This window comes from Onychomys torridus, chromosome 10, assembly GCF_903995425.1.
Source record: "Onychomys torridus chromosome 10, mOncTor1.1, whole genome shotgun sequence".
In the NCBI taxonomy this organism is placed as follows: Eukaryota; Metazoa; Chordata; class Mammalia; order Rodentia; family Cricetidae; genus Onychomys; species Onychomys torridus.
This window is the reverse complement of record NC_050452.1, coordinates 1,280,487-1,306,582: the sequence shown is the minus strand read 5'-3', so window position 1 is coordinate 1,306,582 and position 26,096 is coordinate 1,280,487. Positions and strand designations below refer to the sequence as shown.

The 26,096-nt window shown below is 41.5% G+C and overlaps 1 protein-coding gene across 1 annotated transcript in view; it reads right to left on the bottom strand.

Moving 5' to 3' along the window:
* The window catches only part of Eml6 (EMAP like 6), a 260,091-nt gene that overhangs the window by 86,724 nt on the left and 147,271 nt on the right, over positions 1-26,096 (bottom strand). Inside the window, exons 8-10 of the mRNA XM_036201044.1 lie at positions 7,696-7,897; positions 4,372-4,509; positions 2,153-2,409 (exon numbers count right to left, since the gene is read on the bottom strand). Coding sequence (XP_036056937.1) covers positions 2,153-2,409; positions 4,372-4,509; positions 7,696-7,897 — 597 coding nt within the window. The remainder of the gene's footprint in view (positions 1-2,152; positions 2,410-4,371; positions 4,510-7,695; positions 7,898-26,096) is intronic.

Below are 26,096 nucleotides of genomic sequence, written 5' to 3'. Positions count from 1 at the left end.
CAGGGAAGACCCATGGAGGTGGTCTCTTACTCGGCAAGGGACCCCTGGGCTTTGGGACAGCGCAGAATACTACTATGACCTCATAGCATCCATACTCTCTTCTCATAATGTTGTTGATTCTCTTAGCCATTTCGGTTTTACTTTGTCAGTCACACATGGGTCAATGTGATCATTCCCAGAAACACTATTGTTTTCTCTAATACTTCCCCCTAAAATTCTTTGGTAACTGATGTTTCTCATGTTTTATCTGGAAATACCAGCTATCACTGTAGACCATGGGAAATCTTCTGACCCAGCTGGCAGGATCAGAGGAAATAAAAGTTAGCGGGCAGCTAAAGAAATATAAGCTAACTGTATGCAAGCAGTTTATGGCAAATCACCCCTATTTCTGTAAACATGTTTTGTTAAGTTTTGAATGATATTGTTCTTGAGAATGTATGCCTATGTAAGGACAGGATGTGCCTGGCTCGAGGATTAGCCAAGCTAGCAAAATGCTAAGTGTTGTTTTTAGTTTAAAAGTTGTTTTGATGTAAAAGTTGGGATAAAAATCGTATTTGACATATTTGTTTTTACTGGAAGTTAACGCTGGAGGGTGAGGAAAACATGCTTGTTTTGAAGTATAAATAAAGATGGCTTGAGTATTTAGGGCCGGCCACTTGTGTGAAACTCATCTGGTGGTCAGACAATTCTTCTGCCAACACCCCTTCCCCATCTCAGGACATGAACACAGGCTACAGCAGGACCTTGGCAAAAGGTGAATACAAAATCTTCACCATGAAGACCCCTTGGTATTCATATCACCGTTCCTGCCTAGCAGATGGAACCCACAGGGCATACATACAACTCACATTCCCTCATCTCAATTTTTGCGGCAGAGATGCATGTATTAGACAATAAGAAATAGCATGACCATTTGCAGACTGACTCTTCAGTTATTTGCCTTTTGAGAAATGTGTCAATCACAATGCAAGTGGTAAAGCAGGAACTGGATGGAAGCAAGAGGAGCTCATGAACACGAGCCTGGACATGAAACTAAGTATCTGTGGACTCCACATTCTTAGAAGCTTACAGAACAACTATTCTGGTCATCTGTTTCTAAAAGTGATGAAATATTTCAATTATATAGAAGATTACAGAGTACAAGAGGGAGCAAGTGTTTGTAGCACTGAGTTTCAATGAATATTATTGGTGTTTTTCATCATAGAATTAAAAATCATTTGTTGCTATAATTGTGGTGTGTGTGTGTGTGTGTGTGTGTGTGTGTGTGTGTGTGTGTGTAGGTCAGAGGACAACTTGATGGAGTCAATTCTCTCCTTCCACTCTGTGGATTCCAGGGATTGAACTCAGGTCAAGAGCCTTTACCTGCTGAGTTACCTCACCAGTTTCTTTAAAACAGAATTGTAAGAACTTATTATAGTCATTTAAAATCCACTGGGCACTCATCCCCAATATCATTTCTTTTTCTTTCCTTAGAAATAACTAATACCTTGAATTGAATGCTAAGCATTCCTGTACATCTAAAAACCATATTCTATGTGTGTAAGTGGTTATAATATATGAAATTATTTTAATATCTTAACATTTTTATATAAACATATACTGCACATACCATTTTGCATTTATTTGCTCAGCAGTATACTTTTGAGAACTATCCATATCCACAAGCTGGACTAGCCAGTTCTTCACAGAATTACCTCTTGTGACTGCACACTTTAGCTCTCCTCCACTGATGGCCACTTAGGAGTTCCAACATCATTCTGTCTTTTACCATCAACATCACAGCAGACACTCCTGTGCAAGTTTGCTCCCCTCTTCCACCACTAACACTGACAGGCTTTGGCTAGTCTAAATAATTCAAGTGGACTTTCAGTGCTGCTCTGGACATATTGCACCTTTTGGAATAATACAGGTATTTATGCCCACTGAAAGCTTCATCTTGAAATTTGCTTATGTTTCCCTAATGTTTTAAAATCTTTAATGTGACCCAACTCATTAACTTTTTCTCCGCGGGCCCATGGCTTAGGAGATCTTGTCTCAGGAAACATTCCTTACCCTGAGGTCACAGGACATTCTTCAACATTTCTCCATGAGGTTCCAAGTTTGCTTTCCACGAGCATCTACCATATAAGCATAATCATCTACCTAGACTCACATGGCATTTTGTAGAACAGTCTCTCCCCAGCACCATCATTGGTTTGCAAGTATTTACTATCCAGAGACCAGTCAATGTGTGTGATGAAACTCAGGGACTTGCTGCATTCTCCTATTTTCTTATACCGCTGGGCGACAGCATAGACATCCACAGGACCATCATTGGACCCTACCGCCAGGTAAGAGCCATCTGGGGAGAATTTCATCTCATGAATGACTTCTTTTCTATCTTTTATATGGACCACTTCTGTCATGTCTCTATAGGAATAAAACACGAAGTGAAATCAGAAAACCGAGAAATAGAAAACCCAAGTCTTGTTTTGAAAGGTATGTGTCACAAAAGAGAAAAATCCTATAGGGACTAGAAGGTTTATTTTCAGAAAAAGATATGATATATTTATAATTTATATCCTACTTATAAAATTAAGACAAACATTTAAAATAATATTTTGTGTCCTCAGAGTAAAAATAAAAACCTTTAACACGAAGAATATTTTCTTTCATGTTCGACTATATATTATTGAAAATTTTACCTAAAAGTTAGAGTCACTTTAAAGTATGCAATGGAGAAAGGCAAAACATATAAAAAATTAGTGTAAAAAATGAGCCATCTGTTCATGTTTCAGCCATAAATGAGAGCAGGTGTGGCGGTGCATGCCTTTAACCCTAGCCTTGGAAGCAGAGGCAGGTGAATCTCTGAAAGCTGGAGGCCAGTCTATTTACATACCACATTTCAGGCCAGACAGGGCTATAGAGTGAGATCCTGTCTCAAAAGAAGAAAGGAAAAGATAAACCAACAATTATGCTTTTTGTTATTTAAAAGGAATGAGTCTAAAAGAAGAAAATCACTACCTCTTAAATGTCAAAATGTTATAAATCACTTCATTCTCACCAGAAAGGTCATAATGAATATGTGATTTTGTATTTTTTTTTTTGGTCATTTTTTTTTAATTTGAAATCTTTGAGAATTTTGTACAATGTATTTTGAACATATTCTTCTCCCAATTCCTCCCAAATACAGACCTACCTCCTGACTTTGTCTCATCTTTTTTCAAAACCCACTAAGTGAACTTGTGCTGCCATATATCCTTGCATGTGTGATCATCTACTCGAGCACAGAATTAGCCAAATTCTGCTAAGATTAATTTCTGCTTGTGTCTGAAAGCTCATTGGGGTTGCTTTTCCCCTCTAAGTAGGAGATAGGATTATGACTCAGGTCCCCTGAACCAGTGAAGATGGCTTCATTGACTCTAAAACAAACTAAGTGCACACAATAGCAGCAAGGATTTGCTTCCACATAACCACCCCACACCTGCTATCATTTACCACAGCACTACACTGTACTATAACAACATAAAATAACTGTGTAGTTTTCTTTTGTTTGCACTTGAGAATTCTATCCAATAGGAAATTTGGTAATTAACAACCTTATTGTCAATCAATCAGCAGTGAATGGGAACATTGCCCACTAATTTGGTAATAAATTATGTGTGGGTGGTAATGAGAATTCAGAGTAATAAATTGTGCTAAGAGTACTCAACATTGTTCAGAATTTTCTCCACATAAAACATGCAGCATCCATTTACAGCTGTATTTTTTGCTATAATTACAAAACTTGGTGAGCCAAGAGAACAACTAATGCATTCAGAGGGATTCCATAACTGATGGGCAGTTTTTGTCCAGTATAAACAGTACAGGATGTCAGCAAGCAAGGAATACTCCATTTGTACCAATTATATGCATGAAATCTTTGATTCAAGTTTACTCATAAGAATGTAGTGTTGTTGGGTGCTGCTTTATTATTTCTTCTTTTCCTGGCTTAACTACAGAGCTTACAACTTCCTGTTTCAAGCCCCCGGGACCAGATGTCCTCAGGATCTCACTTGGATCTTACAAAGATCCATATGGAATGTGCTAAGGAACTTCTAAATGTACTGGCTGGGATAGCATCCTCTATGAAATATGGAATTTCTTTGCAGCAATTCATACAACATATTATTTCTATGAAGAGACTGAAGACCATAAACAAACTCACATCAGGTCACTGGGTTAGGTTCTTTGTCCAAATAGTTTACCAAAGACATCTGGGTTTTCAGTGTTCTGGATTTCAGAATCACAGGTAAGGGATTTCCTAACAGTCTGACATATTTTATGACCAAGATATTCTTTAATTTTTAACAAAGGAACAGCTCAGAGTACCATTTTAAATATTGAATGTACCTGACTCGGAGAACAATGAAAGAGCCATCCTTCATACCCAGGGCCAACTGAGATCCATCAGGGCTGAAGGAGACACTACGGACTGCTTCCTCCATATTGCAGCGGGCAATCAAGGCATGGTCGGCTAGACTCCACAGCCTAAGGACCAAGAACAGAGTAGAATAAAGACCAATCCAACTTCTCAGCCATCTGCTAACCCAGGGTAGACAACATGCTCTCCACACTAACAACAATAAAGAACATAGTAACTTCACACCCACATCCTTCACCTTGTCAGAAAAATCTGTAAAAGTGTTTTGTCTGCCTTTGGGCCACTTTCGCCATTCAAAAAAACCCAGCAAGAAATACAAGGTGAAATTACATTTGCAAAGATTTTGAGATCCCCAGACCAGAAAATATAAACACCATTTTGCAAAGTGTCTTCTCTTTGGAAATTAGAAATCATCCTTTATTTATGCAATCGGCAATTAACCATGCTCCAAGGGTAGGAATTGCTAGCACTGTGTCTTAGTGTTACTATTGCTGTGGTGAAACACCATGACCAAACAAACTTGGGGAGGAAAGGATTTATTTGTCTTCTAGAGCACTGTTCATCAGTAAAGTCAGGTTCATCAGAAGTCAGAGCAGGAACTCAAACAGGGCAAGATCCTGGAGGCAGGAGCTGATGCAAAGGCCATGGAAAGATTCTGCTTTACTAGCTTACTTTCATGGCTTTGCTTAGCCTGCTCTCTTGTAGAAGTCAGGACCACTAGTCAGGGATAGTACCACCTACTGTAGGCTGGACCCCTGCCCATCAATCAATAACTAAGAAAATGCTTTACAGCTGGATCTTATGGAGGCATTTTCTCAGTTGAGGTTCCTTTGTTTTCCAGATGACTCAAGCTTATGTTGACAATACAATTAGCCAGGGCATGCTGTTATTGTTGGTTTCACAACAAGCATTTGTGAGCACTTTTCAAGTAGTTGGTACTTAAGCATATGTATACCGACACACACGCATCACATTTGCTGGCTTCCCTGGGGTGTGTATATGGGCATCAGAGATAAGAGAATAAATGATGTCCCTTCTGTAGGACAGCTCTAGGATTTACTCATGGTTATCAATCAATAGTCCAGGTCTTTGCTGATGGGCCCACTATTGGTAGGGCAATGTTTTGTGGTGCTAGTAGCCCAAAAGCACAGCTTCTGGTAGAGAAATAGGGACCAGGAGGTAAGCACAGCTCACAGAGCTTTTTGGCAAAACTAACTATAGGATTTCTAGCTCCAGAACACTTAACCCAGGTACCCCAAACTGAGTGAACCCAGAGAAAATATTTATAACATGCAATAAGACTTTATGTGTTGAATTGGTGGCATTTGATCTCCATAAGGAATTTCCTGATGATGACAACGATGATGCATGCTTGAGTGCATGTGTGGGAGTTGGTTCTCTCCTTCTACCATGTGAGTTCCAAGGACTAGGCATGGGTCATCAGGAATGGCAGCAGATGTCTTCAATCTGCTGAGTTATTAAGCTGGCTCTGTGAAGGCTTTCTTAAGATGGTCATCTCTTCACATGTCTTCGAGAAGGGCCAAGAACTTGCAGTTCTGAAACAAGCCTAAGCCCCACATGGCCGTTTCCTTAGTGCGCCTGGCCATTGGGGGGTGGGGGGAGAGTGTGCAGCTCACAGTGAACACCTGGCTGGTCCTTAGGAAGCCCAAAGTCGATTTCTTGTGACCCTCTGTTTTCAGCCTTGTGCTATTTTTAAGCAATGTGAGTTTTACTCTAGCAGAATGAAGACACCACGCCTCCTTGATCAGTTGTGCCACCCCTAAGGCTGCTAAGCTGATCTCAAGAAAGCACAGCTTCTACCCTTCTTCCTTCAAAGTTCTGCAAAAATACACTCAAACGTCTAGCCAAATTAATTGTTGAGGAGGGAATACAATAGGTTCTGCCAGCCAGAGTTCCCCAGCCATGTTTACAGCTATGAAACTCAACTCTAAAATACAAAAGTCAAGGATTTTTGTGAGCTCTTTCCTTTGGATGGATAAGAACCAGGTCACAGCATTTGGTTAAATTTTGGGGTCATGGTATTTGGTCAACTTTTGGGGGTCACAGGCATTTGCTTAATTTTTGGGGTCACAGGCATTTGGTTAACTTTTGGGCACTGTTTTGGCTACTTTGACTGCTCTGAGTAAAGAAAAAACACAAAAACAAAGTCAAAAGGTGCATGTGGCAAAATAAATATTTATGTTGCCTATGAAGACACTATAACTGCTTCTACAAAGTCTGAAATTAATGAGGTTTACACATTTGGTAGAAACTAGAAAACAAAATTGAGCAGATTATGTATGTATATAAATCCATACAGTAAGTAGAAAAAAGAAGTGAACTTTATCATAGTTTACAAGGTTCTATTTTAGCTTCTAAAGCTCAGAAGCAATAATAAATCGTAGATTAATTGATCACTCTTAACTCTCCCCATGGCCTCTCTGCTGTTGAGCACTTTAAGCTTTTCAAACACACCATACCCTGAATGAGTTTAACAGTTGTCAGAATGCTGGACACTTGCTCATTTTGATCATTTTATCCAATTTTGTGCTCTTAAAGAACAGATGAAGCTGGGCGGTGGTGGCACAAGCCTTGAATCAAGGGGGTGGGGGAAGGGAATGAGATAGGCAGAGGCAGGCGGAACTCTGAGATGGAGGCCAGCCTGGTCTACATAGAGAGTTCCAGGACAGCCAGGACTACACAGAGAAACCCCGTCTTGAAAACAAAACAAAACCAAAAAAACTATGCGAACACTGACAAAGTTACACACTGTCTCAGAAATCGTCGTTCTCTCTTATTTGATGACAATGTCTAAATTTCCATTTCAGAATTTACAACAACAACAACAACAATAATAAGTTGCTCGTGTCCTGAAGATAACCTTAAAATTAGAGATGAAAGTCTCATGAGGAATGAGGGCCTCTAATTAAATCCTAAAACTGCTGAGCAATCCCACATGAATGGGAAATCTTGTCTCAAAAAAGAGAAGTGTGTTTAGCTCTTCTCTTGAACTAAAAACACAACTGGAAGACAGCCTAAGTGGTAGTCACACATTTTCACTTCTGAAAAGATTTTCAGGATTTAAGATGGAGCCAAAAAAAAAAAGAAAAGAAAAAAAAAAAAGATACAATGACAACATGATAAGATGCCAAATGCAGCGAGCTAAACATCCTCACTTCCATTCGGAAAGCGTGTTTCTACATTGTGGTTTAGCCTTAGATCACAAACATTTTTGGGCAAAAGAAATCTGTTATCTCAAGGAAGTCCATAAGGGTATGGCTCTGGAGCCTCACCTGACAGAGCGGTCATCACTGCCTGTCACGGCCAGAGGCTTCTTGGGGTGCAAGGCCAGAGCCCAGAGCTCACCCTCGCAGTGGCCCTGAAGGATGAGCACTGGTTTATCCCTCTCTCGAACGATCACTTCAAATATCTCACTGTCCTGGGTTCCAGCTAGAAGACGGTCTGCTTTCCAGCACACACTCCGGATAGAGAGGCCTGGTAGAAGAAAAAGACATCGTTTTCTTACCATACACACAAAAAAACCAACATCGGAAGTGAGAACTCTCACCAAGCTAGCATCTGCCGCCATCGATCTTTAAGTCCGGAAGGTGGAGAATCCATTCCCTTTGTACTCTGTGACCTTGTTTGCCTGAATCAGGAAACCTACGTGCTTTTACAGAAGACATATTTTAAGTACTACATTTTAAATGGTAGAGAAACCAGACTTTATGAAACCTAGCCCTCTATGACCTCTAGCTTCTTTGGCCCATTCAGCTCTTTATTGAGTTTGTTATCTATTGACTTATGCAGGGAATTGTCTCACAGCAGAATTAGAAACACACAGCAATTCCATTTTCCTAACTCTCCTGAAACAGAGCTGTGATAAACTCTGGAGCCTGAGCTGCCGTGGCGTCTGGTATACAGAGCTCCAGAAGCTGTAGATGGAGGAGTCACGCTCACTTTATTCTGGATTAGTCAGATCCCCTGGGGCAAATAGTTTACTCTCTGAGGACCAGAGGTATAGACTATAATTATGAAGACCTTGTAATTTATCATCCAAATGTGAACCTCTTTGAAAGTAAAAGGAAAATGTAAAAAAAATTAAGTTTTCATATTTAAAAAAGTATATTGACCAAAAATATAATTTTAATATGCTAAAGACCTAATAAATAATTACATCAAAAGTTTCACAAAAATTTGTCACAAAATTCTACTAACACTATTAAGAAATGGAAAATTTAAGACAAGGAATAAATGGAGCACAGATGATTTTTAGGATCATTAAATTGTTTTGTATATATCACTATGCATTTGTCAAGACCCATGGACTACACATCACCAAGAGAGATCCCTCATGAACTCAAGCAAAATGCCTCTCATTGTAGGTGAGATGCTGATGGTTGGGATGTGAGGAGGGGTATACAGGAGCTCTGTGCTTCCCTAAACTGTCCTAAACCTCAGTGATACCCATTCCTTCAGCAGCACTTACTCTTTACTCTCAACCATGTATATGCTTATAATCCTTAGCAATCTGGTGATTTAATTGATAAATAAAAAGTCAAAGGGATTTTTTGAATACCATAAATACTATGTCTGTTACATTTTTGTAGAGAATTAAATAAACTCTTGGTGGTCAATGATTTTTTTTTAAATCTTTTTAAAAAAAATCTACAAGTAATGCTAAGTCAGATGGGATACTAGGAAAACAGATTGGTGATTTAGGATTTCTAGAAACCTTGGCTGCAATCCAGATCTATCGTCTTCAAAGGTGCATGAGATACTTCTTTTATCTGTTTTTTGATCCCTCCCCCCCTCCCTCTCTCCCTCCCTCTCTCCTGCCTTCCTTCCTTTGACACAAAGCTATTTGTTAGTGAGATAACTCTCTTTGCCTGACATTTTATATGGTACAGTGTGCAAACATTTATTCTTCCTCCACCTTTGTAACCTTTTGTGGGGGGAGTGAAAGAGTTCAGAAAAGTACTGAGTGTTAGAATTCCTAGTCACTCCCCCAGCTACACCTCACCCCCCCCCATGTGTGTGTGCTGGCAAGATGCTTAGTCATCCCAGGGCCTTACCCTAAGTAATTGATGTGCTGTGTGATCACATAATCTATGCGCATGTGTGGCATAGCTATGCATATGCGCATGTGTGGGGGGTCCCACTTATCCCTCCCCCTTCATCCTGCACAGTCATTCCATAGGCCTATGTACACCCCTTCTGTTCCCTTCCCTTAATAAAGTCTTATATGGGTTTTCTTGTGCCTCGTGGCTTTTCTTGCATGGTAAACAGTGCTGCTTAATAAATAACTCTAAGAAACCCATAACCTTTGTCTTTTTTTTTTTTTTAAAGCAGCTCAAGAGGGGCTGAGAAATAACCAGCTGATGTAGCTGCTGTGCAAGCATAAGGACCCTCATAAAAAGCTGTCCATAACATCACACATCTGCAATCTCAGCTTAGCAAAATCAGTGAGCACTGGGTTAGTGAGAAACACTGAATCAAAAATAAGGTGGAGAGTAATTGAAGAAGGAACCCAACATCAACACTAGCACATGTGAACGCAGGCACACACACACACCCGCACATGTACACACCAGGCCAGCATCATACACATGCATAGGTACATACATGAACACACACACACACTCAGAATCCAAGATGAATTTTCAAGCTCTGCCAAAACTGATGAACCTATCAAATTACATGGCACACAGGACTTCCAGATTGCATCCAGGGAATTCCTAGGAGGGGCTCCAGGGGTCTGCCTGGGAAAGAACTTCAGAATGTAAATTAAGATCCAGGAAGCAGAGGCTCCTACCTGCTTTCCAGGCTGTATCTCACAATCCGGGTTTTTATAGATTCCCTTGGAATAAAAAAAATAAAAGCTTCCAGTGAACTAACCAGTTTAGCAGGGAAACTCAACACTTAGCAAAAGCAAGGAGGCTGAACTGACAAGACAGTGTGTAGATGTTCTTGGTAGGAAAAGTGGGGAGGAAATAGAAAAAAAAAGGAGGGGGAAGAGGAGAGACAGAAGGTGGGACAAGAGAGAAAAGGGACAGTACTCATCTGTCACTTACAACAAGCCTATTGAGCTTTGACCATTTCCTCTCAGAGACCAACTCAGGTTCTCTGTACCTGTCTGTTCTTCAGACAGATAAGTTATCTTTTGTCATATCAGACTAGCCTATTCTAAGGGCCCTTAATGACAGCAGGTAGCTTTCTTTTTCTGAGGTAACCATTTTAAATAGAGGTTACTTCCCGAGGACACATCAAAGGGAGAGCTGAAGTCAAGACTCTTACTCATGTCCACTTGCTTCGTAACTGCCCCTCGCCAGGGCCTTGCAGTCTCCCTCAGGTCTTCTGAGAGGCCCTGCAGAGTGGTATCCCGAGAAGGGTGCAGGACTTCTTCCTCCTGCCATCCAGGCTTTGGTTTTCCCTTCCCTGACACAAGTACTGTAAACACGGTCCTCACTGGCTGGCCAAGGCAGCCATTGCCTCCATAAGTAATTAAGCTGTCTGCTTTTTTATCTTCTGCTTTGGGAGTCAAGAAATAAGCTACTGTTTAGAACAAGGCTAAAAACCCGATGGTAGGGAATGAAAAGCAGGAAAAAGTGCTTTCGTTATCTAAAGCCACAGAAATGCTCTTCTTCTTTAAGATGCAAACTATGGGTATTTTTGACAGTGTGGTAAGGTGTTATATTGGATTTCATGCCCCATATACATGAGGCTGAGAAAGGTAGAGCCTGACTTTGGTACATGTGGAAAGCAGATGGCAGTAGAGAGCAAACTACTCATTCAAACCTGAAACCTAAGGCAGAAACCAAATTCTTTTTTTTTTTTTAATATTTTTTTTCTTTATTATTATGTGTTTTAAATTTTATACATCAGCCATGGGTTCCCCTGTCCTCCCCGCTCCCGCACCCACCCCCACCTTCCCCACAGCCCCTCCCCTCCATTCCCATGTCCTCCAGGATCAAGACTCCCCTGGGGATTCATTTAAACCTGGTGGATTCAGAACAGGCAGGTCCTGTCCCCTCCTTCCAAGCTGAGCATGTGTCCCTGTGTAAGCCCAAGATTTCAAACAGCCAGCTCATGCACTAAGGACAGATCCTGGTCCCACAGACTGGATGCCTCCCAAATAGTTCAAGCTATTCAATTGTCTCACTTATCCAGAGGGCCTGCTCCAGCTGGGGGCTCCACAGCCTTTGGTTCATAATTCATGTGCTTCCATTTGTTTGGCTATTTGTCCCTGTGCTTTTTGCAGTCTTGGATTCAACAATTCAGCTCTTGCAGTCCTTCCTCTTTCTCGACAGTTGGACACCTGGATCTCCACCTGGGGCCTAGTTGAGGATCTCTGCATCCACTTCAATCAGTTATTGGATGAGAGTTCCAAGACGACAGTTAGGGTGTTTAGTCATCTGATCACCAGACTAGGTCAGATCAGGCTTTCTCTCGACCATTGCCAGCAGACTACAGAGGATGTATCATTGGGGACCTCTCGAGCACTCTGCCTATTCCTGGTCTCATATGGTCTTCATTTATCATGGTCTGTTATTCCTCATTCTCCCTTTCTGTTTTTCATCCAGCTGGGATCTCCTGCTCCCCTAAGCTCTCTTTCCCTCAAATCTTGCCCTTCATTACTCCCACTGTTGTCCAGGTTGTTCATGTAGATCTCATCCATTTCTCTGTCATTGGGTGATCCTTGGGTCTTTCCTAGGGTCCCATTTTCTAGGTAGCCTCCCTGGAGTTGTGTAGAGGTCTAGTCATCTTTGTTTTACATCTAGTATCCTCCTATGAGTGAGTACATACCATGTTTGTCCTTCTGAGTCTGGGTTACCTCACTCAGGATGATTTTTTTTAGATCCATCCATTTGCCTACAAACCTCATGATGTCATTGTTTTTCTCTGCTGAGTAGTACTCCATTGTGTATATGTAGCATATTTTCTTTATCCATTCTTCATTTGAAGGGCATCTAGGTTGTTTCCAGCTTCTGGCTGTTACAAACAAAGCTGATACGAACATAGCTGAGCAAATGCCCTTGTGGTATGATTGAGCATTCCTTGGGTATATGCCCAAGAGTGCTATAGCTGGGTCTTGGGGGAGATGGATTCCCAATTTTCTAAGGAAGCGCCATATTGATTTCCAAAGTGGCTGTACAAGCTTGCATTCCCACCAGCAGTGGAGGAGAGTTCCCCTGGCTCCATATCCTCTCCAGGCTAAGCTGTCTTCTGTGCTTTTGATCTTAGCCATTCTGACAGGTGTAAGGTGGTGTCTCAGAGTCATTTTGATTTGCATTTCCTGGATAATTAGGGATGTTGAACAATTCCTTAAATGTCTTTCAGCCATTTGAACTTCCTCTGTGGAGAATTCTCTGTTTAGTTCTATAGCCCATTTCTTAATTGGACTGTTGGGCATTTTGATGTCTAATTTCTTGAGTTCTTTATATATTCTGGATATCAGCCCTGTGTCAGATGTGGGGTTGGTGAAGACCTTTTCCCATTCTGTAGGCTGCTGCTTTGTCTTGTTGACATGTCCTTTGCCCTACAAAAGCTTCTCAGTTTCAAGAGGTCCTATTGATTGATTGTTTCTCTCAGTGTCTGTGCTACTGGTGTTATATTTAGAAAGTGATCTCTGGTGCCAATGCGTTCAAGAGTACTTCCTACTTTCTCTACTGTCAGGTTCAGAGTAGCTGGATTTATGTTGAGGTCTTTGATCCACTTGGATTTAAGTTTTGTGCACGGTGACAGATATGGATCTATTTGCAGCCTTCTACACATTGACATCCAGTTATGCCAGCACCATTTGTTGAAGATGCTTTCTTTTATCCATTGTACATTTTTGGCTTCTTTGTCAAAAATTATATGTTCATAGGTGTGCGGGTTAATGTCAGGGTCTTCAATTCGATTCCATTGGTCCACATGTTGGTTTTTATGCCAGTACCATGCTGTTTTTATTACAGTAGCTCTATAGTAGAGCTTGAGGTCGGGGATTGGGATGCCTCCAGAGGTTGTTTTATTGTACAGGATTCTTTTGGCTATCCTGGGTTTTTTGTTTTTCCATATGAAGTTGAGTATTATTCTTTCCAGATCTGTGAAGAATTGTGTTGGTAATTTCATGGGGATTGCATTGAATCTGTAGATTACTTTTGGTAAGATCGCCATTTTTACTATGTTAATCCTGCCTATCCATGAGCATGGGAGATCATTCCATTTTCTGACATCTTCTTCAATTTATTTTTTCAGGGACTTAAAGTTCTTGTCATATAGGTCCTTCACATGCTTAGTTAGAGTAACCCCAAGGTATTTTATATCATCTGTGGCTATTGTAAAGGGTGATGTATCTCTGATTTCCTTCTCAGCCTGTTTGTCTACTGTATATAGGAGGGCTACTGATTTGTTTGAGTTGATCCTGTATCCTGCAATGTTGTTTTTATTAGCTGTATCAGTTCCTTGGTTGAATTTTTGGGGCCACTCAAGTATACTAACATGTCATCTGCAGATAGGGAGAGCTTGACTTCTTCCTTTCCAATTTGTAGCCCCTTAATCTCTTTATGTTGTCTTATAGCTCTGGCTAGAACTTCAAGTACTATATTGAATAAGTATGGGGAGAGGGGACAGCCTTGCCTTGTTCCTGATTTTAGTGGTATTGCTTTGAGTTTCTCTCCATTTAATTTGATGTTGGCTGTTGGCTTGCTGTAGATTGCCTTTATTATGTTTGGGTATGTCCCCTGTATTCCTGATCGCTCCAAGACCTTTATCATGAAGGGGTGTTGGATTTTGTTAAATGCCTTTTCTGCATCTAGTGAGATGATCATGTGGTTTTTTTCTTTGAGTGTGTTTATATGGTGTATTACATTGACGGACTTCAGTATGTTGAACCACCCTTGCATCCCTGGGATGAAGCCTACTTGATCATGGTGGATAATTGTTTTGATGTGTTCTTGGAGTCTGTTTGCCAGAATTGTATTAAGTATTTTTGCATCAATGTTCATGAGGGAGATCGGTCTGTAGTTCTCTTTCTTTGTTGCGTCTTTGTTTGGTTTAGGAATCAGGGTAATTGTAGCCTCATAGAAGGAGTTTGGTAATATACCTTCTGCTTCTATTGTGTGGGACAATTTAAAGAGCATTGGTATTAAGTCTTCTTTGAAGATCTGGTAGAATTCTGCAGTGAAACCATCAGGTCCAGGGCTTTTTTTGGTTGGGAGACTTTTAATGACTGATTCTATTTCCTTAGGGGTTATTGGACTATTTAAATGGTTTATCTGGTCTTGATTTAACTTAGGTATGTGGTACCTATCCAGAAAATTATCCATTTCTTTTAGATTTTCCAGTTTTGTGGAGTAGAGGTTTTTGAAGTATGACCTGATGATTCTCTGGATTTCCTCATTGTCTGTTGTTATGTCCCCCTTTTCATTTCTGATTTTGTTAATTGGGATGTTCTCTCTCTGTCTTTTGGTTAGTTTGGATAAGGGCTTGTCTACCTTGTTGATCTTCTCAAAGAACCAACTCTTTGTTTCATTAATCCTTTGTATTGTTCTCTTTATTTCTATGTTATTGATTTCAGCTCTCAATTTGATAATTTCCTGGCGTCTGTTCCTCTTGGGAGACTTTGCTTCTTCCTGTTCAAGGGCTTTCAGGTGTGCTGTCAAGTCACTAGCATGAGATTTCTCCAGCTTCTTTATGTGGGCATTCAGTGCTATGAATTTTCCTCTTAGCACTGCTTTCATAGTATCTCATAAGTTTGGGTATGTGGTGTATTCATTTTCATTGATCTCTAGGAAGTCTTTAATTTTTTTCTTTATTTCTTCCTTAACCCATTGGTGATTCAGTTGAGCATTATTCAGTTTCCATGAGATTGTAGGATTTCTGTAGTTTTTTCTGTTGTTGAAATCTAACTTTAAACCATGGTGGTCTGATAGAACACAGGAGGTTATTCCAATTGTTTTGTATCTGTTGAGATTTGCTTTGTGGCCAAGTATGTGGTCGATTTTAGAGAAGGTTCCATGGGGTGCTGAGAAGAAGGTATAGTCTTTTTTTGTTTGGGTGGAATGTTCTGTAGATATTGATTAAGTCCATTTGAGCCATAACATCAGTTAAGACCATTATGTCTCTGTTAAGTTTCAATTTGGCCGATCTGTCCAGAGGTGAAAGTGGGGTGTTGAAGTCTCCCACTAATGTGTTTGGTTTTATATGTGATTTAAGCCTTAGTAATGTTTCTTTTACATATGTGGGTGCCCTTGTGTTTGGGGCATAAATGTTCAGAATTGAGACTTCATCTTGGTGGATCTTTCTTGCGATGAGTATGTAATGTCTTTCATCATCTGTTTTGATTGATTTTAGTTTGAAGTCTATTTTGCTGGATATTAGGATGGCTACACCAGCTTGCTTCTTAAGACCATTTGATTGGAAAGTCTTTTCCCAGCCTTTTATTCTTAGGATGTGTCTGTCTTTGAATTTGAGGTGTGTTTCTTGTATGCAGCAGAAAGATGTATCCTGTTTTTGTATCCATTCTGTTAGTCTGTGTCTTTTTATAGGTGAATTAAGTCCATTAATGGATATTAATGACCAGTGACTGTTCATTCCTGTTATTTTTATTTTTTGGTGGTAGTGTGTGTGTACTTCTCTTCTTTGGGGTTTACTGCCTGTGTTTTCATGGGTGTATCTGCCTTCCTTAGGTTGGAATTTTCCTTCTAGTGCTTTCTGTAGGGCTGGGTTTGTGGATAAGTATTGTTTAAATCTGGTTTTGTCTTGGAAGGTCTTGTTCACTCCATCTATGATAATTGAAAGTTTTGCTGGGTATATTAGTCTAGGCTGGCATCCATGGTCTCTTAGTGTCTGTATTATATCTGTCCAGGTCCTTCTGGCTTTCAAAGTCTCCATTGAGAAATCGGGTGTTATTCTGATGGGTTTGCCTTTATAAGTCACTTGGCCTTTTTCCTTTGCTGCCCTTAATATTCTTTCTTTATTCTGTACATTTAGTAGTTTAATTATTATGTGGTGAGGGGACTTTTTTTGGGGGTCTAGTCTGTTTGGTGTTCTATAAGCTTCTTGTATCTTCATAGGCATTCCCTTCTTTAAGTTGGGAAAGTTTTCTTCTATGATCTTGTTAAATATATTTTCTGTGCCTTTGAGTTGGTATTGTTCTCCTTCCTCTATCCCTATTATTCGTAGGTTTGGTCTTTTCATGGTGTCCCAAATTTCTTGGACATTTTGGGTCATGACTTTGTTGGTTTTAGTGTTTTGTTTGACTGATGAATCTATTTCTTCTAAAGTATCTTCAGCACCAAAGATCCTCTCTTCCATCTCTTGCATTCTGTTGGTTATACTTGCCTCTGAAGTTCCTGTTTGTTTACTCAGATTTTCTATTTCCAACATTCCTTCTGCTAGTGTCTTCTTCATTTTTTCTATTTCCCTCTTTAGGTCTTGGACTGTTTCCCTCCTCTTTTTTGTTGCTTTTTCATGATTTTCTTTCAGGGAGTTATTGTTTTCTTCTGCTTTAATTGTCCTTAATTAAATTTCCTCTAGTTTTTTATAGCATTCTTCCCATTTTTTTGTTTGTCTGTTCCTCTACTTTATTTTTGATTTCTTCTATATAAGGCTCTAGCCTCTTCATGATGTTACTTATAAGGTTGTTTTCTTCTTCTTCTTCCATTCCGTGATGTTCAGGTCTAGCTGTTGGAGAAGGGCTAGGTTCTGGTGATGCTGTATTGCTCTTTATTTTGTTGTATGTACTTCTGCCTTGATGACTGCCCATCTCCTCTTGTTTCGTTCTTGGTTTTATCAGTGTACTTGGTCCAGAGAGAGCTGACAGATTTAGGGAGCCTCTCTCTGGTCCAGATGGAAGCTCTGGGCCAGATGGGAGTGCTGGTCCAGATGAGAGTGCTGGCCGGATAGGAACGGGGGGGGGGCTGAACTCTGAGTCTTGGGAAGTCCCTGGGGTCTCCTTATTTTGTCCAGATTGGAGCTCCTCTTGTCCAAACGGGAGTTCCTCTGGTCTCTATTCCAGATGGGAGTTCCAGGGCAGAATGGAAGCTTGGGGCTGGTCTCTGACTCTCAGGAAGTGGATGGGGTCTCTCTGGTCCAGATGGGTGTTCCGGGGTGGATGGGAGCTGGGCGCTGGTCTCTGAGTCTCAGGTAGTGGCTGGGGTCTCTGGCAGATGGGTGTGGGGGCAGGGTGTGGAGACTGCAGGGTCTGCCTGCAGTCTTGGAAAAGGGGAGCCTTCCCGCAGGGCCTGCCGTTTGGCAGAAAACTGGGGCCAAGTTGGTCAGGTCCTCCTGGGGTGGTCTGTGTCCAGCGGTGGGACCCAGGTGCAGGTGCCTCTCTGACTATAACCCAGGCACTTACCTCTCGCCCAGATGGGAGTTCCAGGGCGGATCCAGAAACCAAATTCTTAAAACCCTTTGCCCTGGTTTCCTATCCCTTTAGAAAATAGAGAACAACAGTGCTCTCTGCTGTAGTTTGCAGGCTGGTCTGAGGGGAGCTGGCCTGTCAGTATCAACACAGCCCTCATTGTTAAAGGGCAATGCTTATTGTTCACTAGTTAACTGAATGTATGGATTTACACTCCAGCCTTCCTAGATAGGGACACCATGAACTATTTACCCTTTCAAATCTTCAGTTTTCACTGCTCTAAGTGAAGGTGACATCTGCACTCCCATTCACAGCACTGTGTGATTTCAATACCAATGCTGGACCTAGTCAGAGCCTAACATCTGATAAATTAATTGATCATTGTATGTTATTATTCTAACTAGCAGGTCTTTGTGCATTGTGGGGTCATTTTTTAAAGATCATGTTTCAATCTAGAACAATTTTCTGTGTGGAGATCTGTAGTAGAATATTATTTTAAGGTGTATTACATTTGTTTATGCTGTAGAACATTTGTTTTAATGATGTGAAGATACATTCTTTTATGCTGTATTTGTTTAACTCTGTGAGGCTGTGTTCCTGTGCCTGTCTAAAGCACCTGATGGTCTAATAAAGAGCTGAATGGCCAATAGCTAGGCAGGAGAAGGATGGGAGGGCTGGCAGGCAGAGGGAATAACTAGAAGAAGAAAGAAGAAAGTGCAAGAGAACAAGGAGAGGAGGAACTCAGGGGCCAGCCAACCAGCCAACCAGCCAGCCATGGGGCAACAGTGAAAGATTTACAGAAGTAAGAGAAAGCTAAAAGACCAGAGGTAATAGGTAGATGAAACAATTTGTTAAGAAAAGTTGGCAAGAAACAAGCCAAGCTAAGGCTGGGCATTTACAATTAAGAATGAGCCTCCATGTGTGATTTATTTGGGAGCTGGGTGGCAGGACCCCCAAAAGAGCAAAGAGTCTCCCAAAAGAACAAAATAAGTAAGAGTGAAAAACCAACAACAACAGAGGTCAGACTCTAGTCCCACGGAAAGTCATCCAGGAACTCTAAGGAGGCTATCATCTGCTACTCCCTTTCAGAGGCAGTTACTCCTTGCCTTTCAGCTGATCTTTTTATTACTCTAATGTGCTGCAAGTCCTCAGAATGCAGATGGTGGTGTAACACGGAGAAAATTATCAATGGACTAAAATGGCCTTTCTCTGCTATTTAGCTGGAGAAAGGCAAGCTGACAGTAGGGAGGAGCGAGATTTTAACCCCGCTATCTAAGGCCTGAAGACATGCAAAGAGCACAGGGCAACCTTCCCAGCAACTTCCATGCATCAGAATCTTCATGAACTATCTAAAACATGCCTGGACCCCACTCAGACCTACCTCTTGGTTGGTGTGGATTGGAGTGGTAGGGGTGGGATTGGGTGGGTCTGGCATAGTGTAGCTGACCCAAGACTGAAAAACATTGCCTCCCATGCCCAGTTAGAGTGCTATCCAGGTGGTTGTAAATAATGGTTCTTCAGCTGAGGTTGAAAACTCCACCTCAGTACATTAGAAAAGCCAAGGCCTAGCACTTCAAGGCAAAAGCCCACATAGGTTTTTGAAAAAAAACCCAACAAGCAAGTACTGCAGGTGGGAAGTGAAGATCTCCACTGACAGCCTTGAGCCCATGGACAATGGTGATTTAGGAGTAGATATTATCAATTTTTTGTGGTCCAGAAAATCATCTGTGGAACCTGAGAAAAATCACACAGAAACTTCACATTTACACTGGGCTGGGAATGGCTCAGTGAATCAAAATTCTTTGCTGTGTAAGAACATCCAAGTTCAGATTCCCAGCACCTACATGGGCATGGAGGCACACACCTACAATCACAACATGGGAGACAGGAACAGGAGGATCCCAGGGCTCACTGACCAGCTAGGCTAGCTAATAGGTGACCTTCAGTCTCAAACAATGAGGTGGAGAGTCATTGAACATGAAGTAATTGAATGTTCAACTAGAAGCATCACCTCTATTGACTAGCATTCATAATGTTGGAACGCACTCTGCATGCTGTTGGAGGAGTAAAGTCATCATCCATATCACCCAACTACAAACCCTTGACCTGCCTGCAAGATAGACTGATGCAATAGTGGCACACAATCATGGGAGTAACAACCCTTTTTTATTATATTTAAGGACCACTTCATGATACGGAACCCACACCTGACACTGCTAAAGTAGCAAAGAGCCTGAGACGAGATGGGTCATGGGCCTTGAGAAAACCTAATGTCAAAGTCTGCTAAGGGAAAGTAGCAATAAAGTGATTCCTAATGACATACGGCTATACCCATAGATTTATGCATCCACAGGGAAGATTCTTCTAGCAGTGGGTAGCAATTAACTGCACAATGTGCTGAAAGTGAGAGACTTCAGAGTACTCACTCCCAAATAGGATGTTTTCATCAATCCCCCCCCCCCACTTCAGGCTCAGGAATCTATGTCAAAGGGGAGGCAGGACTGTAGGAGCCAGAGGTAGTGGCTGACTCCAAGGAGACAGATCTAGACATGAGAGGGCTGGTGCACATATATGAAAGTGTCTCAGAGACTGACAGCATGCACAGGCACAAACCAGACAAAAATCCTAGCACTGAGAGGTGAAGTGAGCACCAGACCCCACCCCCAACTAGGAAGCTGTCTGCAAATAATACCTGCTGGGAAAGGTAAAATCATTTTCTCCACTGCATTGTCATTGGGTATACAAATCATTTGGGCATTTGGGCAGGCTAATACAAAATAGACTTCATGGGTTTTTTTTTTGGGGGGGGGTTGTTTTGTTTTTTTTTATGTTTTATAAAATCTTTATTGACAAATAAGTCACATAGTATACAATTTGTCTAATTGCACAATTTGACAGACTTTCGTCCAGCATCGTCATATTGTTTTGTTATTTTTTTGTCTTACTTTTTTTGTTTGTTTTGATTTTCATTTTGCTTTGATTTGGGGAGAGAAAGTAAGAAAATGAACATAAAGTTGGGTAGGTAGAAAAGTGTGTAGGATCTGAGAAGAGTTGGGGACATGAAAATATTATCACAATATATAAATATCAAAATAAATATATGGTATCAAAATTTAAATGGTAATAATTTTCAAAAAAAGAAGGGGGAGAGCAATAACTGAAGATCTGGCATTGACTGCTGCTCTTCACATGTGTGTACACACACATGTCCCTGCATACACACATACATCATATGCATGTGTGAACACACATAGGTTATATGATTTGCCAAATTATACATCAAGAAATGGAAATAAAAGGTAGATTCAGGCAGCTAAGAGCTTCCCATAAAAGGTGTATTTCCTATCTCTGTCATGTACCCAGGACAGGGACGCAAGGACTGTTTAAGACAGGGTGACTGCCATCTCCTGGAAACCTGGCTTTGCTAAGGACACAATTCCAAGGACCGCCTAGGAGTGAAACAGGTAAAAGCAGTAACAAGAAAATGAGCTTTCACTCTGAAGGAATGGGAGGGTTAGCAGGGCTTTCTGTTATGGAAACACATCACCTAGGGAGTTGAGAGCCAGGTCCCAAAAGCTCCTGGCACAGACAGGTTTTCTGATGCCTTAAAGGTAACCCTGAGGACAAAACTGACAACTTTGGGGAACAGGGAGGAAGGTCAGCATCCTCTGGGGACTGCTGAGCACAGACAACTGCGGACAAGACTGGACTCATGAATTTGGGGACTCAATATAAAATGGGAGTGTTGGGTTCCTCATATGATTAAGAAATACTAAGTAGCCAGCCTATTGGGAGCCATGTGGTCTCGTTTTGGATCAGCATGAATGCTTGTTGGAGGTCTCCATGAGACAACACCTGTGGAGATGGTCTTTCACTTGGCAAGGACTGGTGGACCTCAGGACAATGTGGAATACTGCTGAACCCGTGAAGCCTGCACGATTTCTTATCTCTCATAATGTTGATTCTCTTGGGAGTTTTTAGTTTCACTTTGTCACTCACACATGGGGCAGATGTGATCATTCCCAGAGATCCCTTTTTTGTCCTAAATATTTTCCCCTAAAATTCTTTGGGAACTGATACTTCTCAGGTTTCTTATCAGGAAATACCAGCTGTCACTCCAGACCCTGGGAACTCATCTGATTCAGTGATGACAGGATCAGAGGTAATAAAAGTTAATGGGCACATATAAGAAAGCAAAATAGGGCCATCAACTACATCTCCTAATTCTGGGGAAAAAAAAAAAACCCAAACATTAAGATGGAAAAAGAGTGCCTTATCAGAATTAGCCCTTTATAGAGAGGCTCAGGCAAACAGGGCCCTTCTACAGGATAAGGGAGCTAACTGTATGCAAGCAGCTTACAGCAAGTCACCCTATTTCTGTAAATATGCTTTGTTAAATTTTGAATGATATTGTTGTTCTTGAGAATGGGTTCCCCTGTTTATCACATTTTAGCTTTGTAAGGATAGGATGTGCCTGGTTCAATAGTTAGCCAAGCTAACAAAATGCTCAGCATTGTTTTTGGTTTAAAAGTTGTTTTGATGTAAATGTTAATGCTGGAAGGTAGGAAAATCATGTTTGTTTTTGAAGTATAAATAAAAATGGCTCCAGCTATTCAGGGAGCCATTCACACAGCTTGTGGTTGTACTTCTTTCTTATGCTTACACACCCCTTTGCTAGCTCAGACCCGAACCTGGCTGTGGAGGAGCTGTGGGACCAGTCAATAGTTTATGCCTATAATCCCAGCACTAACTAAGGAGGCTGAAGCAATGGGATCATCAGGAGTTCAAAGCTAGCTTGGGCAGATTCTGTCTCAAAGCAATAGAAACAGAAGGAATAAAGTAAGGTAGGGGAGGTGGAAAGAAGAAAGGAAAAAAGAAAAAGCTGAATAGAAGTGTCCTGTGGTAGTTTGAATGAGAATGGCCTCCACAGGCTTATATATTTGAATGCTTAGTCACCAGTTAGTGGAACTATTTGGGAGGGTTTAGGAAGGATGGCCTTGCTGGAGTAGGTATGGCCTTGTGTCATTAGGGGTAGGCTTTGAGGTTTCAAAAACCCGCGCCAGGCCCTGTCTCTGTGTCTGTCTGTCTGTCTGTCTGTCTCTCTCTCTCTCTCTGCCTGCTGTCTGCAGATCAGGATATAAACTCTCAGCTACTGCCTTAGTGTCATACCTGTCTGACCCAAGCCCCAGTTAAATGTTTTCTTTTATAAGAGTTGACATGGTCATGGTGTCTCTTCACAGTAATAGAACAAGCAGTTACAGTTCTTCACAAATAAGAACTAAAGTAACAGTGCATAGTCATATTTCTGGGAGGATGTGGGTAAACCGGGACTCAGTAAGAGAAAGACAGTAACAATAAGAAGCTTGGGATGACAGCATAAACTAACCACCCAGCATCCACCAGGCACCAGCTCCATAGCCAGGGTAGGAGAAACTCTCCTTTGCAGGGAGAGATGTGGCTGACTGTCAGTGCAGATGCTAGAGACCCTAACTGTAGAAGACTATGAGTCTTTGATGGCTTGGGGCACACTGAGAGAAATAGCCTGCTCTCTGCACAGTAGTCCTACTTTAGAAGAGCTCACACCCAGAGAATTCCCAGTGCTACAGTCAGAAGCTGTCGGGACGCCATAGACATTCTATTATATTGGCTTCAGGGGTAGCTGCCTTACTAACCCAACTTAACCCAGTATATCAACTGTAGGACACAGGTATCTTGCCATGGAGAAAATTAAAGGATAAAACCCTTCAGAACCAGGTGCTCAGGGACATGCCTTCTGAGACCAAAGGCACAGCCAGTGTGTGTGGATTTCTGCCCGTGCCAGGACTGAAGGCATGGGTGCAGTTTCTACCACATCTTAACCTTACACTGTGATGCAGTATCCTGTGGCTCACAGGTAAACACTGCTGTCTCACCCTCACGTTTATGGAAGCTTGAGCTCCAACCACCACAAGTCTCTCTAAGCCAGAACACTTCATTAAATGGCAATGGGGAATACTGAGTCTCCTGCTAACACCAGCCTACATGGTTCCTGCCATTGCTTTGCACCCCTGAGCACTATTGTCAGGACAGAATGCATACAGCATCGATGACATGCTGCAGCTTCTATCACCACTTCTTCCTGTGCAGCATCTGGATCAGCACCACAGACTGCTCAGAGGGCAAAGACTTCAGATTCTTAGCTACTGTTGGGTCCACAACAAGTGCCAAAAGCCTTTGCTATTAGCAGAGCTAGCATGATAGTAAGAGAGGAAACCTCTAATGCCTGATTAGGGCTGAGAGGGCCACGCAAATATCATGATAGGCTCCAAATAACTCAATTAAGGATTAGGCCTCAATTCCTGCTTCTTGAAACTGAGCAGGCACTTTCTAAGGAAGCCATAAACAAAGGAAAATCAATCACTGGTGCCCCTGACAGTAAGGATGAGGAGAACTGTAGGTACCAGGACTGAACCACCCCCCCAGCATGTAGTAGACCTTAGCCAGCCCCCCATAGCAGCTCAAGGTAATAACCAAATAAGGACAAAGCCTGTCCCCAAATGGAAAAGCTATAGCCTTAGCCAGCCCCTGCCAGCCCTAGCCAATTAGAAAGTGTGAATGCACTTACCTAGCATGTGCCAGATCTTGGGCTCAATGCCCAGACACAAAACAGTTTTAAGGAAGTATCAGGGAGCAAGGAGAGGAAGGAAGACATGGTAGTGATGATGTTGGAGAAAGAGAAAAAAGAGAGAAAGAAAACAGTGTCCCTGGTAACATTATTAAATAAACTAATCTCTGCATTTGTGACTCAAAGGGAGTGGAGAAAGCCCTAACTGAATGAAGTTCTCAGAGAATATGCATGATTGAAAAGGGCACAGCCATGTTGAAGACTCCAAGGTCTTAGACCATGGGACAGCAGGCAAACTCATTACCCATATGACCTAGGCTCAAGAGAAATGACAAAGCTTTCCCTAGAGTCTGAGCATTTGAATGTGAGTGTTTATGGAGTATTGGCCAATGTATGCCAAGACTAGCAACTGCAACTGCTCCCCCTAGATGTTTCTAGCCTGTGACCACTGTGCACAGTGACAGGCTAGTCCCTCACCCTGTGCTGTATTTAATAAATGTTCTGAGGCTCTCTGTTGCTGTGGTAGCAGTAGCAAAACTCCACCAGATCCTGGCTTTACTGTTTTGTGTGTCTGTTGTTCATTCCCTTGTCAAGGTTCCAGTACCCAATCCTAGCTAGATGCAGCAATATGCAGGAAAGAAGAGGTAAGTAAACAAAGCCATAAATGATAAAGTAGACACTGTAACATACTTTTATTAGAGAATTTGGAGTTCCTTTTGGGGTTCTTAGACACTTTAATGAAAGGTTTAGAAATAGACTCATAAGGAAGTTTGAGCATAAGTTTATTAGCGAGAACAGTCATAGAATAGGCCAGCTAATCCCCAGCAGCTGCTGGGAGGGAGGAGATGAAAAGAGAAACAGAATCAGGCCTTTTGAATGAGGGTCCAAGAAAGGAAGGAGGTTCAGCAATGGAGATCAGCATACAGCTGCATGGCCAGGGATGGGTATCTTCATACAATGAGTGAGAAATCCCAGAGTATCCAGGAAACATACTTAGGATTTTGGCCAGTATGCAAAAGAAAAAGAGAAGGATAAGAAAAAGCTATGTTTTTCTGAGTTAGAATTCAGAAGTCCATGGACAAACCACTGAGTGGAGGCTCTGTATGTATTCACATGGAAGAACGTTTTTTGGGAAGAATAAATATGTTATCTCTTTAAGGGGATACATATTCCTCCCATCTGCTTAGCATGGTTTTCAGTGATTCAGATTTCCTATGAGGTAGACTCCTATACCTAATAGTTCCAGTTGACTTAACTCTTAAGAAAAAAAGGCAGCAGTGTGTAATGTTCTAATCTTTGGAGCAAACGAGAATATCATGTCTCTAGCCAGGCCAGAGGCAGTCCATTCTTTTGAAAAGGACCAAAGAGAACACAGAATAAGGCATCACGCTATCTGATTTCAAGTCAGACTGGAAAGCCACCACAGCAAAGCATTTGCATGAAAACTAGCATAGTCAACTGATTCTCAAAATAGGTTCCATACATTGCCTGGAGAAAGGATGATCTCTACCATAGTGGTCTCAGAAAACTGAATATTCAGTGTCAAGGACTGAGACTTGATTACTATCAGTCTAAAACAAAAATCAACTCGAAATGGGTCAAAGACCTAAATATCAGACCTGAAACTACGAAAGAAAAGAAAACTCACAAACGGGGTTACATAACACTGAAACACCCTGTACAGCAAAGGAAACGACCAACTGAGCAGAGAGAAAGCAACAGAAACGTGGAAGTCTTTGCCA